Below are 19,921 nucleotides of genomic sequence, written 5' to 3'. Positions count from 1 at the left end.
TACTAGGTATTGATGTAGGTTGTTGTGGATTGCAAATGAGCCAAATCGGTTCAGATTTAGATATAGCTCCCATATAAACCAATCTACCGATTTGACTTCTTGAGCCCCTGGAAGCCGCAATTTTTATCCGATTTGGCTCCAATTTTGCACCCCGTGTTCCGTTATAATTTCCAATAACTGTATCAACTACGGTCCAAATCGGTCTATCACCTGATATAGCTCCCATATAAACCGATCTCTCGATTTGACTTCTTCAGCCCGTGGAAGCCGCAAATTTTTGTCCAATTGAGCTGAAATTTTGCATGTAGTGTTCTGTTAAAAATGCACATTTTGCCCATGAACATTCCACTAAGGAACAGGGGCAAACTTCTCACATATCAATGAGAGCAGTCCGATTCAAGCTTAAGCTCAATGATAAGGGACCTTCTTTTTATAGCCGAGCCCGAACGGCGTGCCACAGTGCGCCACCTCTTTGGAGAGAAGTTTTATATAGCATAGTATCTCACAAATGTTGCCAGCATTAGGAGGGGAAAATCACCGCTGAAAAAATTTTTTATACTCTCCACCATAGGATGGGAGGTATACTAATTTCGTCATTCTGTTTGTAACTACTCGAAATATTCGCCTGAGACCCCATAAAGTATATATATTCTTGATCTTCACATTTTATGTCGATCTAGCCATGTCCGTCCGTCTGTCCGTCCGTCCGTCCGTCTGTCTGTCGAAAGCACGCTAACTTCCGAAGAAGTAAAGCTAGCCGCTTGAAATTTTGCACAAATACTTTTTATTAGTGTAAGTCGGTTGGTATTGTAAATGAGCCATATCGGTTCATGTTTTGATATAGCTGCCATATAAACCGATCTTGGGTCTTGACTTCTTGAGCCTCTAGAGGGCGCAATTCTCATCCGATTTGACTGAAATTTTGCACATAGTGTTTTAGTATCACTTCTAACAACTGTGCCAAGTATGGTTTAAATCGGTCCATAAACTGATATATCTGCCATATAAATCGATCTTGGGTCTTGATTTCTTGAGACTCTAGAGAGCGCAATTCTTAACCGATTGGAATGAAATTTTGCACGACGTGTTTTGTTATGATATCCAACAACTGTGCTAAGTATGATTCAATTCGGTTCATAGCCTGATATAGCTGCCATATGAACCGATCTGGGATCTTGACTTCTTCAGCCTCTAGAGGTCGCAATTATTATCCGATTTGCCTGAAATTTTGTACAACGGATCCTCTCATGACCATCAACATACGTGTTTATTATGGTCTGAATCGGTCCATAGCCCGATACAGCTCCCATATAAATCGATCTCTCTATTTTACTTCTTGAGCCCCCAAAGGACGCAATTCTTATTCGAATTGGCTGACATTTTACACAGGTCTCCAACATACAATTTAGTTGTGGTCTAAACAGGATGATATCTTGATATCGCTCTAATAGCGGAGCAAATCTTTTCTTATATCATTTTTTGCCTAAGAAGAGATGTCGGGAAAAGAACTCGACAAATGCACTCCATGGTGGAGGGTATATAAGATTCGGCCCGGCCGAACTTAGCACGCTTTTACTTGTTTTTTCTTTTTTCTGATGGTCTCGCGAGGATTCGAACCCATGCGTTCAGCGTCACAGGCGGACATGCTAACCTCTGCGCTACGGTGGCCTCCTACCATATTTGTTCTGTTATGACTTCCAACATCAGTTTCAACTACGGTCCAAATCGGTCTATAACCCGACATAGCTCCCATATAAATTGATCTCCCGATTTGACTTCTTGAGCCCTTACAAGCCGCAAGTTTTGATCCGATTTGGCTGAAATTTTACATAGGCTGTTCTGCTATGACTTCCAACACCTGTGCTAAGTACGGTGCAAATCGGACTATAACCTGATATAGCTCCCATATAAACCGGGACTGAAATTTTGGATGCGATATTCTTTTTTGACTCCCAACAACTGTGCCAAGTACGGTCCGAATCGATCTATAACCTGAATTTTTATACCCTTCACCATAATGGTATGGGTATACCAATGGATGGTGGTATACCAATACAGCATATTGTAGGATAACACCTCAGCTATAACTGTATAAAATTTCATAAAGATATCTATCCGCTCCAAAATGGCAGACTTATTTCCACTTATTTTTTCCCCATCCCACTGTGCGTAATCCGGGTAAAAGAACGCATACCCGATAATTGGAAACTCAGCATACTATGCCCTGTACACAAGAAAGGAGACAAGACGGAATGTGCCAACAACAGAGGAATAAGTCTTCTCTCCATCGCATACAAGATACTCTTGAGCGTACTGTGTGAAAAATTAAAACCTAAAGGCAATGCGATAATTGGGCCCTATCAATGCGGCTTTAGATCTGGTAAATCCACCATAGATCAGATATTCACACGGCGCCAAATCTTGGAAAAGACCCAAGAACGACAAATCAACACCTACCACCTCTTTGTTGACTATAAAGCCCCTTTCAATACTCCTACCCGTTCAAAAGTATTTCAAGCCATAACTCTCTGCAGGATGACCCTGTCGGATACACGTTCCGCGGTAAGAATAGAAAAAAATCTCTCCAAACCATTTAATACCAAACGAGGTTTCAGACAAGGAGACAGCTTATCGTGTGATCTCTTTAATATCCTTCTGGAGAAGATTATACGAGATGCAGATGCAACAAATGCTACTCGCCTATGACGACGACATCGAATATACCTGGGTGTTATGACAGGAAATTGAACTTAAAATCCCATATTTTGAAAAGGGCAATAAAGGCAACTCATGCCTTATACACCTGCATGAGAGCCATTGGCAAAAGTTGGGGATTTAGACCGGGCGTCATGCATTGGGTATATACTGCAGTTGTCAGACCTATAATGCTATATGGTGTTGTGGGCTGGGGGACGGCTCTTTATAAGTCCACCTACTGTTCAATACTCAACCGGATCCAAAATATGGCTTATTTGTGCATCATAGCGACACTGAGGATGACACCCTCTGATGCACTAAATTTAATGCTACATCTAAAGCCTCTGGGCATTGTGGCTAGACAAATTGCTGCGACTACTGCCGTGGGGCTAAGGGAGCTTTCTCATTGGTCATTGGTCATACAATATCCGATGTTCCATGCAGTGTGGTGGATTGCACCCTGCCTGAGCTGATTTTGATAAAAAGTACTGTACCACTATTCCTGATAGAACCGATTGGAACTACGCTATCCCTGGTAATAGAAGTTACATAGACTTCTATACGGATGGTTCAAAACTAGACGACCACATGAGATTTGGTGCGTTCTCTAAAGATGCAGCACTGGTCAAATCGAAAAGGTTACCCAACCACTGCAGTGCGTATCAAGCGGAGATCCTTGTAATGAAGGAAGTGGAGGAATGGCTAAAATATAATGTCATAACGACGGTTGGCATAAATGCCTTCTCAGGCAGCCATTAAATCCCTGGTGAACGTATTTCTGAACACACAAACCGCCCTCGACTGTCGTAGATCTCTTAACGAGATGGCTGACCAGTTAAAAATTCACCTGGTCTGGATGCCAGGAAATTGTGAAGCGGATGTGTTTGCGAGACTGGGAACTACCTTACACATTCCAGCGAACTGGAATCTGTGGGTGTGCCTAGCCTAGCGGCATGTAAGCTAAGTTTTCAGGACCATGCCCGAAGGATAACGAATGAAAGATGGTCACAAAGAGGAGCCTGTGAACATTCCAAAATTATCTGGTCTAATCTAGACTTGAAGAGGTCTACCGCTTTGTTGTTATTGGTTAGAACAGACGTCTCAGTCATTGCGTTTGTCATGACTAGAGATGGGTGATGGGTAAATACCCAAAAGTTATTTACCCGGTAAATTGGGTAAATCCCTGGGTATTTACCCATTTTGTACCCAAAAGCTAGGTATTTAAAATTTGGCAAATATCTTGGGTATAAAAACATTATCCAAGCAATTTTTGATGGTTTCATATTTTTTGTATATAAATCTGATCTTTTGATCTCATAAAATCGGATTTTAGTTATATACGGCCGCAACATAGACCGATCTCCAGACTTGAGGCAATAAATTGGTAATTTTTCATCCGATTTCGATGAAATTTGACACAGTGAGTTCTAGTCGTACCCTTTCCATTTCTGTGAATTGTGGTTCAGATCGGACTATATTGGGATATAGTTGCCCTTAGACCGACCTCTCGATATATGGTTATAAGAGATCCATTTTTTACCCGAATTCGATGAAATTTGGCACAGTGTGTTCTGGTAGACCCCTACCCATTCCTGTCAAATGTGGTCTAGATCGGACCATATTTGGATATAGCTGCCATATAGAAAGGTATTTATTGGGTATTTACTCAATAAATACCCAAAGCGTTGGGTATTTACCCGGTAGAAACCCTCTCTAGGCATGACAGGTCACTGTCTAATCGGAAAACATGCTGACAGACTGAAGGTTGCCAGCAATGACTTTTGCAGAAGCTGTGAGGACATCGAAGAAGAACAGACTATAGAACACCTTCTGTGTGTGTGTCCCGGACTAGCAGTTGGCAGGAGTTCCACTTTAGGTTCTCATTTCTTTGAGAACCCGTCTAATTCAGCGGAAGTGTACATTCGCAAGTTATTGGGCTTTTTAAAGTAATCTGAATGGTTAAGCGGTAGGAACAAGAAGGCATATTCCTTCTTTTGTCTAAGTGAGTCTGATGGCAGAGTGCCACTTAAACCTAACCTAACCTATGTACTAATAGACAACATATTGTTTTTTACAAGTCAGAGAATAAGCCATTCGCAATCCGAACAGAATATTGTAGGGCCCGTTAACAGACCTCTGGGATAACATCCACCAATAACATTTTTATCATTACACCATAACCTTTTTCGTTCAAACACTTTTTCTCACCCCCTACGTGTAGCCTACTGTTTCGCAATCCGAACAATATATTGTAGGGCCCGTTGACAGACCTCTGGGATCTTTACGGCCCTGACATTTTAGACATAATCTTGTTAACATCCACCAATAACATTTTTTACCGTTACACCATGAACTTTTTTCGTTCAAACATTTTTTCCCACCCCCTATGTGTAGCCTACTGTTTTAATGCGTTTGTCTTGTTATGGGGCAAGTCCACAGTTTTAGAAATATTCGACCCTCAAGAATAATGACCCTGATTTTTGTATTTTTCCTTCTTTCCGGACAAAATACAACGAATAAAAATAACAAGCTATATGAAAGGAATATCAGATTTTATATCGATTTTTACCATGAAGATTGGAAGTCATAATAGAAACTTTCAGCTAAATCGGTTAACATTTGCGACCTCTCGACATGATATGATTTTATGCGGAGGATATAACAAACTTTATGTATATGTGGAAAAGTTTTGTATGAATTTGGAAATGTTGGAAATGGTGTAAATATTTGTTTATCAGTCTACTTAAAATTCAATTTGCTTAAATGCAATCTTATCAAATTATAAGGAATTTTCTAACGCAGCAAATAAATTCAATTTTAGAATAGTGAAGAGCAGAATCAACAAATAAGGATTTACAATAAAAACTATTAACTATAGATTTGAAGAGAGAGAAAGAGATTTCTCTCTTTCTCTCTGTCTTTCTCTTCAAATCTATAGTTAACTAGCTGACACGGGCCCGCTCCGCTGCGCCTTCTTTTACTTTATATGGAACAAAAGTTTCCTTGGAATATTTAGTTCCGACAATTAAAGAGCTTTAAGTGAAATACCAAGCTACAAAAACAGTATATCGCTTGACTAACAATTTAGCAATATAAGTGCCTTTGTCCAAATCCCATATGATCTTTATTGGTCTACGTATTTAAGTTTAGATGTAAGGTGTACTCCATTCTTAAAATACTATAATTCAGCCCGCTACTCTCATGATATCTGATTTAGGGGTGTTTTCGGAGGTGAGGTGGTCCCCCAGATACTTGGCCCTGAAAAAATATCAGCATCGTGCTCTTCTTTCAAAACCCATTTATTTAAACCCCATATTGTCATTGGTTTAGGGGAGTTTACAGGAAAGTGGGTATCAATTTTTGCTCTACCCCCCAATACCTTTCATTTAATCTCCACATTGACATGGGCGGTAAATATGGCTGATTTAGAGGTGTTTTGGGGATTGGGGTGGGCCCCCAAACATTAAGCCCGGTAAATATATCAGCAACGTGCTCATATATCTCATATATATATATATCATTTATTTGAACCCCATATTGCCATTGGCCTCAAAATTGGATATCAAATTCGTTTTCAAATCTCGTTTAAACTCCTTATTGCAAAAGACAGCAAATATGTCCGGTTTGGGGTATTGGGCCTTAAAACTATGAATATTTAGTTCCACTCTCTTTACGACCCAAATTGTCTTGGTGAGCAAATACGTCCTATTTGAGGGTTGTTATAGTGGTGGGACGTCCCCTAGACAGTTGGTCCGTAATGTTGATATCAGATACGTGGTCTACTCCCAAATACCTTTAATTTGAGCCCCATATTTTCATAGTCGGCAAACATGACAGGGGGTGTTTTGGGGGATGGGCGGCCACTCAGTGAGTTGGCCTTGGAAATATATATCGGATTCGTGTTTCACTCTAAAAACCCTCTTATTTGAGCCTCATATTGCAAAAGTCAGCAAATACTTACTATTTGGGTGGTGTTGTGTGAGTGGCGTGGCCCCATATACACTTTTCCCAAATATTGATATCATATTCGTTCTTTACTCCCAAAGACCTTTCATTTGAGCCCCATATGGCTATGGTTGTAAATTTGTCCCATTTGGGGGATGTTTTTGGGGAGAGGCGGCCCCCAAACACTTGGTTCCATATTTGGATATCAGATTCTAATTCTACACTCAAATACCTTTTATTTAAGCCCCATATTCCCATGGTTAGTAAATAAGTCCTGTTTGGCGGGTGTTTTAGGGAAGGGGTGGACCCCCAGAAACGTGGTCACACATTTGGATATCAGATTCGTATTCTACTCGCAAATACCTTTCATTTGAGTCCCATATTGCCATGATCGGTAAATATGTCCGATTTAGGGGTGTTTTGGGGGTTGGGGTGGTCCCCCTAGCACTTGGTTCGACAATTGGATATCAGATACGTTTTCTTATCCTATATACCTTTCATTTGAGTCCCATATTGTCGTGATTGGTCTAAGTTTATGTTTGGTAGGTTTTAGGGTGGGGCGGCCCCCCTAGGTACCCCATCCGAAATTTGGATACCAAATTTTAATTTTTAGGCTACTATATGAGAACACACAAAATTTCGCTTAAATCGCACCACCCATCTCCGAGATCTGGCGTTTCTGAAAATAAGGGTATTTGGGGGTTGTTATAGTGGTGGGACGTCCCCTAGACAGTTGGTCCGTAATGTTGATATCAGATACGTGGTCTACTCCCAAATACCTTTAATTTGAGCCCCATATTTTCATAGTCGGCAAACATGACAGGGGGTGTTTTTGGGGATGGGCGGCTACACAGTGAGTTGGCCTTGGAAATATATATCGGATTCGTGTTCCACTCTAAAAACCCTCTTATTTGAGCCTCATATTGCAAAAGTCAGCAAATACTTACTATTTGTGTGGTGTTGTGTGAGTGGCGTGGCCCCATAGACACTTTTCCCAAATATTGATATCAGATTCGTTCTTTACTCCCAAAGACCTTTCATTTGAGCCCCATATGGCTATGGTTGTAAATTTGTCCCCTTTGGGGGATGTTTTTGGGGAGAGGCGGCCCCCCACACATTTGGTTCCATATTTGGATATCAGTTTCTAATTCTACACTCAAATAACTTTTATTTAAGCCCCATATTCCCATGGTTAGTAAATAAGTCCTGTTTGGGGGGTGTTTAGGGAAGGGGTGGACCCCCAGAAACGTGGTCCCACATTTGGATATCAGATTCGTATTCTACTCGCAAATACCTTTCATTTGAGTCCTATATTGCCATGATCGGTAAATATGTCCGATTTAGGGGTGTTTTGGGGGTTGGGGTGGTCCCCCTAGCACTTGGTTCGACAATTGGATATCAGAAACGTTTTCTTATCCTAAATACCTTTTATTTGAGTCCCATATTGTCGTGATTGGTCTAAGTTTATGTTTGGTAAGTTTTAGGGTGGGGCGGCCCCCCTAGGTACCCCATCCGAAATTTGGATACCAAATTTTTAATTTTTAGGCTACTATATGAGAACACACAAAATTTCGCTTAAATCGCACCACCCATCTCCGAGATCTGGCGTTTCTGAAAATAAGGGTAAGGGGGAGGGTCCGCCTCCCCTTCAGATATCAAAAAATGTAGTACTATTTTCATCACGAGATCATTATGCACCATCTGTGAAAATTTCAAGAAAATCGGTTCAGCCGTTTCTGAGTCTATAAGGAACAAACAAACATACAAATAAACAATTGATTTTTATATATAAGAATTGTTTTTAAGAGTCAGTATTCTAATATTTTTGCCAGGACTATGGTTAAGATGGTGCTTTCTTTTAATATAGCTGTCATATATACCGATCTTTGGATTTAAATACTTGGGCCCATAAGAGCAGCGTTTATTACCAAATTTCAATGAAATTTGGTTTGTTAGGCTCTTTGTCTGCCGTGTTCGATATGCCCCAGATTGGTCCATATTTGGATATAGGTGCCATATAGACCGATCTTCCAATTTAAGATCTTTCCACTAAATGGCTCATTTATTACCCAATTTCGTTGAATTTAAGAGCAGTGATATATGATAGGCTATTCAATATCTGTGCTCTATATCGTTGCGATCGGTCTATATTTTCATACAGCTACCATATACACATATACATATACCGATTGTAGTTCTTGGGCTCAAAAAAGTTGAATTTTTTCTATGCCGAACTGCCGATTAAAAGACAAGGGGCCATAAAAGGCGGATTTATTACCCGATTTCGCAGAATTTCGGTACAATGAGAAAGACACCCACAGATTCTGTATATGGTGTAGATCAGACTATATTTTTTAGTTATAGCTACCATATAGGCCAATCTTCCGTTTTAGACCAATAGGACAGTAAATTGTGTTAGACCCCTCGACATCCCTGGCAAGCTTGGTTCAGATTGGCCCATATAGCTACTAAGGTTTTGTAAACAGTGTACTTTTCACCGGACTTGCTGCAATGGGGATAAAATGTATATCCGAGGTGGTAGGTAGCCAAAGTTCAGTCCGGCCGAATTCAATGCGTTTTTTTTTTTTAATATGTATAGAGCATTCAGTATGTTGAGCAGCTCGGTCGAGTGCAAATGGTAAATTCGAAAAGGAACAATTTTTAAAGTTTCTTACACAAATGCTGGTATGTTGAATGACAAAAATCATAAGAGCAACAGACAAATGGCGCCAGGTACAAGAAAATACAACAAGATTTCGGAACAACAATGTAAGTATACCCCCATCCTATGGTGATGGGTATAAAAATGTATACAATAGGTCCACCTCCGAGTGAAGCGAGATGACTATAAGAAACAACCTCTTTCGCCTGGAGCGTTGCTAATAACTTCAGTGTTTCCTTTATGTCTCATTTTTGGCTTCAGTAGCATTTCATCACTACAGGTAGTAGTGACTGCATTAGTACAAATTTGTCAGCACTTTTCGTTGAGTAGATTGCGCTACTGTAGTTTGGGTTAAAAAGATGGTGCGGATATTAATTCGTCCCGTGCCACTATGAACATACACCTAGGGCACTAATCGACTCGGAAAAGAAAATAAATCCATGTTAGGAATTACGTTGAACTTACAAAATCCTTAATTGTTTTCCATACCACGCCCCTAAGTGGGTTCATGTCTGGTATTGTGTCCCCACTTAAATGCCGGTGTCTGTTAGCCGCAAAAGCCGGGCAATGACATGGGAAATGCTCCAACGTCTCATCATCTTTCCCGCATATCCGGGAAGAATTTGGGACAAAGAATTTGGGACAAATAAAAATTTTTTTCTTACCCTGACAGCACCTTTCATTCTTAAGTTATAGAAGACAGTTCTTACAATTGAAGATTTTTTAAGTACCCAAGTTGAACCATCCTAACCGCTTTACATAGCCCAATAACTTCACAAAAAAGAACTTAAAGTGAAACTTCTTCTTCTTGCCAGTGCAGAAAAGTCAGACAATAGGTGTTATTCTTCCTCGACGCCTTCATAGCACAAAGCTTGAAGTAATTTTTGGTATAACAGTTTCTAGCCGAATATCAGTGAACGATTAGAATTTTTTTCAGTTCGAGATTAGAATTTTTCGCTTAAACATAAAAGATTAAATCACTTATTCCAGATAAAGAAATTACCAAAGGCCTGCCCCCTTAAAATAAAATTAAAAAAAAACCACAAATAACAAAAGTCATTCGGTGTCGACTAAAAAGTACTCTACACCTACGCTTTAAGTGGAAATTTGACTCTATATATAAACCTGCATTGATTTAGATGATCCTCGCCATAGGTGTTGGCATTTCGTCAAGATCGTACGAACCCGGCCGATACGGGATGACCACACAGGCTGGAACTTTGAGCTCCGACTTGTGTGGTGCCCATCGTTATCATGGGAAGCTTAGGTTGCGGATAGTGGAAAGCTTCATTTTTATGCGGAGTAGCTGCAAATGCGGCCGCGGGCAGTCAGCGATTTTCGAGAGGAGAGTCTCAGTGGGGAGTCAGGTGGCACTGGCTCTTCATTAAATACTGAGTGCCAATGATACTCGAGATGACAAGGCGAGTTATTGGCGCCTTCAAATAACCAATGGCCAACATCAGCGTCTGTTCCCAGGTTAGGGGCGGCTGGAGCAAGCGACTCGCCACAACGAGGGATACATGTGCAATCCCACAAAACCCATGCGGTTGGGGCGCTGGGCCAGTAACCCGCCCCCGGAAAACAATGAGAACTACTGTGAGAAACAAAGGAATAGTAAAAACCGACCTCCCCAACGTTGACGACCCACGCGAACAAAAAAAGGACCATGATTTGCGGATCTGCACCTGGAATGTCAGCACTCTTTATGGAGAAGGTGCAGTATACACGCTGGCGGATGTATTAGAGAAGTACAAGGCAGATATTACCGCCTTATAGGAAGTGCGATGGACTGGGAATGGCGTCACTACAACACCAAATGGTGACGAACTATACTATAGCTGCCATAACACCAGGAATGAGTTTGGCTGTGGGTTTGTGAAACACCTTGTCTCTAGCTTTACTCCGGTGGATTAGGGGCTAGCCACAATCCGCATAAAAGCTAAATTCTTCAATATCACCCTTATTTGTGCCCATGCCCCGACGGAAGACAAAGGCGAGCAGACCAAGAATATTTTCTACGAGCGTCTAGAGAGAGAATACAACCGCTGCCCCGCCCATGATATTAAAATCGTTCTGGAAGATTTTAATGCGAAGACAGGGAAGGAAGACATTTTTGGTTCAACAGTCGGAACGTTTAGCCTCCACGAGATAACGTCCAGTAATGGGTTGAAGCTGATAGATTTCGCCGCGACAAAAAACATGGTAGTTAGCAGCACCGGATTTCAACATAAAAATATTCACAAAGCCACATGGCTGTCACCCGATCAAAACACGAGAAACCAAATTGATCACGTTGTAATAGATGGAAGGCATTCATCCAGCGTGTTAGATGTACGATCGATCCGTGGAGCGAATATAGATTCGGTTCCTTACCTTGTTGCAGCAAAGGTTCGCACCCGTTTGAACATGGCGAGGAAAGTACGATCTGACACTGCTCGGAAGCTGGACATTGAAAAGCTGCAAACATAACAAATGGCAGCGGCATACTCCACTCGACTGACCCAACTGCTTGATGAAAGCACTCCTTGTTCCGATGATATAATGGCGCAGTGGCAAACTATTGCCCACTCCATGGAAAATGTCGCGAAGTTCTAATAAGGGAAGCCTCCTCCAAGAAACCCATGGTACGACCAAGAGTGTCGAGATGCTACTTAAGCCAAGAATAGGGCATATAGAGCAACCTTGCAAACAGTAGCAACGCGCCAGATGAAGGAGAGGTATCGGGAGAAAAGGAGAGAGGAGAAACGTCTATTCCGCAGAAAGAAAAAGGAAATGGAAAGACGTGAGTGTGAGCGAATTGAGATGTACAGGAGTTAGAATGAAGTCCGGAAATTCTACCAAAGAATTAAACTTCAAACCGATGGCAGAGACAAAGAAGGAAATCTGGTAACTGACACAGATAACATGCTGAGGATATGGAAAGAACATTTTACCCAACTGCTAGTGTCCGATGTTGGCGGCGAAGAGGATATCGCAGAACCAATCCATGATGATGGTATAGAATGTTTACCTCCTATTCAGAATGAGGTCCAAGTAGCAGTGACCCGACTAAAGAACAACAAGGCAGCAGGAGGCGACGGGTTACCCGCTGAACTATTTAAGACCGGAGGCGACACGTTGATAAGGCATATGCATCAGCTTATCTGCACAATCTGGCTAGAAGAACGCATACCCGATATTTGGAACCTCAGCATACTATGTCCCGTACACAAGAAAGGAGACAAGACCGAATGTGCCAACTACAGAGGAATAAGTCTTTTCTCCATCGCATACAAGATACTCTCTAGCGTACTGTGAGAAAGATTAAAACCTAAAGCCAATGAGATAATTGGGCCCTATCAATGCGGCTTTAGACCTGGTAGGTAAATACACCCTGGACCAGATATTCACACTGCGCTAAACCCTGGAAAAGACCCGAGAAGGACAAATCAACACTTAGCATCTCTTTGTTGACTACAAAGCCGCCTTCGATACTCCTTTACGTTCAAAGGTATTTCAAGTCATGTCTGGGTTTGGTATTCCTGCAAAATTAATAAGACTCTGCAGGATGACACTTGCTGATACGCGTTCCTCAGTAAGAATAGGAAAGAATCTCTCCGAACCATTTCATACCAAACGAGGTTTCAGACAAGGAGACAGCCTATCGTATGATCTTTTTAATATCCTGTTGGAGAAGATTATACTAGATGCAGATATGGCACATTAATCACAAGAGAGCACATGCTACTTGCCTATGCCGATGATATCGATATCATAGGTCGGTCACCGGAAGTAGTAACTGCAGCCTTTGAAATAATCGAAAGAGAGTCAGTGAAAACGGGTCTGGCAGTTAATGGAGATAAGACGAAATGGATGGTTTCATCTCCCAAAAAGCCTTGCACAACCGAGCTGATAAAGAAAATGGAGAAAGTTTGGAATCACAACTTTGAGACAGTCAGTAACTTTATCTACCTCGGCACCGCCGTAACCGAAACGAATGACATCAGTTTTGAGATTAAGCGAAGATTAATACTGGCAAATAGATGCTACTTTGGACTAAGTAAGCAGTTTAGAGACAAGGCCACCTCTCGACAGACGAAGATACACTATACAAGACATTGATACTACCCGTGCTGTTATAGGGTTCTGAAGCATGAGTACTTGTGAAAGCAGAAGAGGCAGTGCTTGGAGTATTTGAGAGAAAGATTCTTCGTAAAATATATGGACCAGTTTGCGTTAACGGAGAATATAGGCGATGTATGAACCACGAGGTGTATGAGCTGTATGACGACGATAGCATAGTTACACGCATCAAAATACAACGGCTGCGTTGGCTAGGTCATGTTGTCAGAATGGATGAAGAAACTCCAGCAGAGAAGTCTTTTGAAGGCAAACACGGTGGTACACGCAAACCAGGAAGACCAAAAGCCCAATGGAAAGATCAAGTTGTGGGAGACACCTCGAAACTTGGTGTCAGAGATTTTAGAATGAGCGCAGAAGATCGAGACGCTTGGAACGCTATTCTACGTTCGGCTAGTGGAACAAATATTCTATCATAGCCAATTAAAGTATATATAGTGTCTTCGACCAATATCTTGAAGTGTTACAACTGGAGTGACGAATTTAGTATAGCTTTCCTTCATATGTTGGGCGGCATTAAAACAATTGATTGGCAGTTCTGGTTATAATTGGCCAAATCAATTTATATCATCACGAACACTAATCAATTATTTGCGACCACTCTATTATTACTCGTTTATAGACTTGAAATATTGCCTGATATTTGCATAGAGGCCATGCTAATCGTTCGCAGTAGCCAAAATAAGAATTTTAATTTCATTAATTAGTTGCTATTAAGTTGTGAAAGTGTTAGCTTAGTTTCTTCGGTTGAAAAAAAAAGAAAAAGAAAATAAAATCTACCAAAAGGGATTGGTCCTTAACCGAGTGATCAACGTAGTGATAATGGAAAACGTTTATACAATAAATTTCAAGAGATAAGAATCATTGTATTGTAGAAGTGTTTAAAAGTTTTAAATAGAAAAAAAGTAGAATTTTTTATAAAACACATGAAAACAAAAAATTACTAAACCTATTTATCTACAAAGTACTTACGAGTATACGAATCTGTAGAATTTGTTCAACATTGTGATCGCCTTTTATTGGATTATTGGATAATTTGTTTTAAAAATGGTAAGTACATCAGGCGTATGAGTGTTAATATGAGGACACGACGAATTTATTACGTATACGCAGACATTCCATTAAGGAACAGGGGGCAAACTTCTCACTTATAAAGGTTTCTAATAAAAGGTGTCATTTTGATATACAAGGAAAAGCTAAATTTTTGGAGATATAGGTTAGGTTAGGTTGAAAATAGGGTGGAGATATTAATTCGCCCCATGCCACTATGGACATACACCTAAGCCAGTAATCCGCTTGTTGTGCGCTCTAAAAACTAGAAAGTAACCTCTAAAAAGAATATTTTAAGTAAGGAATTCCGTGCTACTTACAATATCGTTAATTGTTTTCAATACCACTCCCCTAAGTTGGTTCATGTCTGATGTTGTGTCTCCACCTAAGTACCGGTATTTGTTGTACGCGAAAGCAGGGCAATGACAAAGGAAATGCTCCAACGTCTCATCATCTTCCCCGCATGCCCAACATATGCTATCACTTGCCGCACAGATTTTACATAGGTGAGCTCGTAGTCCTATGTGTCCCGTTATGATACCAATAGCTAAACTGACCTCCTTCTTGCTTCCTTACAGTAATAGCCTCGTCTTCTCACGATCTGGATCCCCCCATAGGATTTTCGCCGTCCTACCGACCGTTTCGCTGTTCCACAATGTTGCATGCGCATTCGTCGCCCACTCCTTTAACTCGGACTGCGTCGACCCGAAAGGCTTTGGGTTATTGACGGCAGTCCTCTGGCCTTCACCGCCAAATCGTCAGCCCTTTCATTTCCCCTTACTCCGTTATAGCCCGGCACCCATTCTCAGAGAAGGCGTTAATCTCCTTCTAACACTGCAAGACTGTTCGAGACCTTACCGTCCTGGTTGTTATTGCCCTTATGACAATTTTACTGTTGGTAAAGATGTTCACACTCGACGTCCTCGCGTTGGCAACAAACCACTTCACGCATTGCGTGATCGCCTGTATCTCCGCCTGCAGGACCGTATTATGGTCAGGCAGTCTAAAACAGATCTCAGTCCCTGCGTTCTCAATATAGACCCCCAGGCCCACTCTGTCCTCTAGCTTTGATCCATCCGTGTAACACGATCTTCCAGATGGCAATACTAGGGTTCCGTCAATCCAAGACTCTGCCGATGGCGCAGTGCCTCGCACTCGACTTTAAAGTTTATCTCAGGTATCCGATCGGAAACCTCTTCCCTTCCTTCCGGGTTGCCTATCGTCGCCTCGATTATACCGCGATGGTATGAGCTGCTCACATCCTCAATCCATTCTCCCATCGCCTTAAGTCCCATAGCCACAGTGGCTGCCTCACACTTCTCATCCGTATGTCAATGGGTCGGTTATCTAGAATAGTCTCCAGTGACTTAGCGGACGTGGTCCTCATCGCTCCGCCTATGCCAAGACAACATGTTCTCTGAAACTGCTGTATGGTCCCTATTTTGCACTTTTCTCCATAGCAGTCCACCAAAACTACTGAGGCGTAAGAAAGTGTTGGTCTAATCAGGCACCTGTAGAGCCAGTGGACTATCCTCGGATTCAGGCCCCATTTCGAGCCTACGGCCCGTCTACATAGTGCCCAACATCTGTGAGCCTTCAACTTCAACTTCCTGTCCAAGATCACATCTAGGTATTTGACCTTGTCAGATTTCGAAATCGTCTTATTGAGTCTTCAGTTTTCTCTGGGTTAACATTAAGACCCCTGGGTCTAGCCCAGTCATATGCCATATCCAAGACCCTTTCGGCTCTTCTGCATAGCTCGTTTGGATCCTTACCTCTTAGAAGTATTATAACATCGTCTGCGTAGCAGACGGGTTCAAATCCCTCCTCAGTCAGCATCCGTAATAGGTTATTTATGGTGGTCAGCTGCCATATAGACTGATCTCCCGATTTAGGGTCTTGGGCGCATAAAAAGCGTATTTTTTACACGACTTCGCTGGAAATCCTTTTTATAGCCGAGTCCGAATGGCGTGCAGTCAAATTGCATTGTTCCTCACAAATGTCACCAGCATTAGGAGGGGATACCACCGCTGAAAATGTTTTGTGATGTTCTTGCCAGGATTCCAACCCAGGCGTTCAGCGTTAAAGGCGGACTTGCCAACCTATGCGATACGGTGGTCAGCAGAGATTGTTTGCTATTACCAGTAGATTTTTTCTACGAGTGTGTGTATATGCAATATTCTCCGATTTAGGGTCTTAATCCCAAAATATAGACGATTTTTTGCCCGATTTTGTTGAAATTTTAAACATGTATAAAATTAATATTTTTTTTCATGTCTTTAGGGTGCAAGTGCTAGCAGTTCTGTCCAAGACACTATTCGAATAACAATAGGTGGTGACCATGATACAAAGAAGAATACTCGGAGATCAAAATTGAACAGAATCAAAACGACAAAATACACTTTCCTTACCTTCCTGCCACTGAATCTGATGGAACAGTTTAAGCGTATGGCAAATATCTATTTTCTCTTTATGACAATCATATCATGGCTAATTGGTGAGTACTCAAGTCTTTTTTAAGCAAAAAAAAAAATTATATATGAATATTAAAACTGAGTCGATTATAACTTGCGGTAACTTGGGAAGAATCGAACTAGAGGCTCAGCCTGTAGGAAAAGTGAATAGGGATTTAAGCCATACAATATCAACCATACGAATGGCATCTCAGGAATTTTATCAGAAACTTCAGCCAAGATAGTCGAGTTTCCACCAGGGCACATGCGATTATTCTAGATAACCGACCCATACACATACAGGTTAAGGCTGATGAAGGCAGCTATTGCCGCTAGGCAATGGGAGAATCTATAGAGGAGAATCACACCATCGCGGTATAATCGAGGCGACGGTAGAAAGCCTGGAAGTAATGGAAGAGGTTTCCAATCGGATACGTGCCAAGACATTTGAGGTCGATGCGAGAGCACAGTCTTGGATTGATGGGACTTTAGTATTGCCATCTTGAAGTTCATTCTACACTGATGGATAAAAGCTACGCGTGAGTTGGAACGGAACACGTGAGTTGATGTTCACATTCGACAACGTCATTGCGGACATTTAACTGTGAACATCATTACGACATTTTACTGGCAGGACGAACTGTCTTGGAGTGTAAGTAGGAGATTAAAGCCTTCTCTGAGCATAGCAAGTTCTGTAGTGAGGGGAAATTAAATATCAGATGATTTGGAAGTAAAGGCCAAAGGACTGACGTCAATAAACTTGGTTAACACGAAGTCTTTCGGGTCGACGTTATCATAGTTAGGAGACCTTGCTTTAAGGTATTAAAACAGGTTTTTTTAAATTAGCCTAATCAACGAAAAAACTTTTTTTGGCCAAAAATGCAAAACAAATATTTTTTTTTTCAATTTTTTTTTGATTTTCAAACTGTATAACTTTTAACTGATGTGGACAATTGTTTCGGCAAAGTCAATGTAAATTTTGTCACTAATCCAAATCATGCGTAACAAGTAAAGAGGCATTAAGTTCGGCCGGGCCGAACTTTGGATACCCACCGCCTCGGATATATATGTAAATCACCGTTCGTCAAAATCCGGTGAAAAATGGATAATTTATGCCCTCATAGCAGCTATATCGAAATATAGTCCGATTTGGACCAAATTCGGGACGCAAATTGAGTGATCTTATAAGACAAGTCATTGTTTAATTTTGTAGAACAAAACATTGGTATTTTTGGTAGCGATTTCCAAATATAGACCGATCTGAACCATATACGACCGTATGTCGTATATGGTTCACAAATTTCGGCGAAATCGGACAATTCATGCGCCTTTTTAGGCCCAAGACCTTAAATCGAGACATCGGTCTATATGGCAGCTATATCCACATCTGGAACAATCTGGGCCGAATTGAAGAAGGATGTTGAATGGCCTAATGCGCCTTTTATGGGCTTAACATCTTAAGTCGGGAGATAGGTCTATATGGCAGCTATATCCAATTCTGGACCGATCTTGGCCAAATTGAAGAAATATGTCGAGGATCCTAACACAACTCATTGTCCCAAATTTCGGCGACATCGGACAATAAATGCGCCTTTTATGGGCCCAAGATCTTAAATCGCAAAATCGGTCTATGTGGCAGCATAATCCAAATCTGGATCGATCTGGTCCGAATTGAAGAAAAATGTCGAAGGACCTAATACAACTCACTGCCCCAAATTTTGTGAAAAATCAGACTATAAATGCACCTTTTACGGGCCCAAGATCCTAAATCGAGAGATCGGTGTATATGGCAGCTATATCCAATTCTGGACCGAACTTGGCTAAAATTGAAGAAAAATGTCGAAGGACCTAATACAACTCACTGCCCCAAATTTTGGAAAAATCAGACAATAAATGCACCTTTTACGGGCCCAAGATCCTAAATCGAGAGATCGGTCTGTATGGCAGCTATAGCCAAATTGAAGAAATATGTCGAGGTTCCTAACACAACTCATTGTCCCAAATTTCGGCGACATCGGACAATAAATAGGCCTTCTATGGGCCCAAAACCTTAAATCGAGCAATCGGTCTAGTGGCTGCAATATCCAAATCTGGACCGATCTGGGTCGAATTGAAGAAAGATGTCGAAGGGCCTAACACAACTCAATGTCCCAAATTTTTGCAAAATCGGATAATAAATGCGTCTTTTATGGGCCCAAGATCTTAAATCGCAAAATCAGTCTATATGGCAGCTACATCCAAATCAAGACCGATCGGGGCCAAATTGAAAAAAATGTCGACTGGTCTAACACAACTCACTGTCCCAAATGTGAGCAAAATCGGATAATAAATGTGGCTTTTACGGGCCTAAGACCCTAAATAGGCGGAACGGTCTATATGGGGCTATATCAAGATATAGTCCCATATAGCCCACCTTCGAACTTAAGCTGCCTATGGACAAAAAAGGATCTGTGCAAACTTTCCGCTCAATATCTCTATTTTGAAAGCCTGTAGCGCAGTTGCAACAGACAGTCGGACTGACAGACATGGCTAGATCGTCTAAGATACCAAGTCAATCTCGGCCAAAATTTCAACAAATAAAAATTAATACTCGTTATCCCCAAAACCTGGGTAGAAATTGTATACCACAAGCGGACTTTTTTATAGGGATTTTTGAGCACTATCCAGAAAAAAACTAGTTTGAAATGAATACTTGGCAGCCCAAAAAATTTTTCGAAATGCCAAGGTGACCAACTTAAGGGGCCTGCTCTTAAGGGCCAAGGGCCTTGAAATCCTGCACGCAATCTTGCTAACACCTCAGCTCTATTTATTTCAAATTTAATAGAGATATCTCTACCCGTTCTCACACGGCATACTTTTTTCTATTTTTTTTTATCGATTTTTCCCACTGTGCCTCGTACGTTTCCGTACGACACCTAACCCGTTGTGGGGTTTTACTTAGAGCCTGTAGTTCTTTTATATACGACACTGAATGAAATTTGTTGCGATTTTTAAA

At 41.3% G+C, this 19,921-nt stretch overlaps 1 protein-coding gene across 1 annotated transcript in view; it reads left to right on the top strand.

The window, feature by feature from the left end:
- The first annotated feature begins 2,535 nt into the window (after positions 1 to 2,535).
- LOC106081306 (phospholipid-transporting ATPase IF) overlaps positions 2,536 to 19,921 on the top strand; it is a 36,209-nt gene continuing 18,823 nt past the window's right edge. Inside the window, exons 1-2 of the mRNA XM_059367237.1 lie at positions 2,536 to 2,562; positions 16,757 to 16,970. Of these exons, the coding sequence (XP_059223220.1) occupies positions 2,536 to 2,562; positions 16,757 to 16,970 (241 nt within the window). The remainder of the gene's footprint in view (positions 2,563 to 16,756; positions 16,971 to 19,921) is intronic.

The sequence above is a fragment of the Stomoxys calcitrans genome, chromosome 4 (assembly GCF_963082655.1).
Source record: "Stomoxys calcitrans chromosome 4, idStoCalc2.1, whole genome shotgun sequence".
NCBI classification, from domain to species: domain Eukaryota; kingdom Metazoa; phylum Arthropoda; class Insecta; order Diptera; family Muscidae; genus Stomoxys; species Stomoxys calcitrans.
This window is presented reverse-complemented; position numbering and strand designations above follow the sequence as displayed.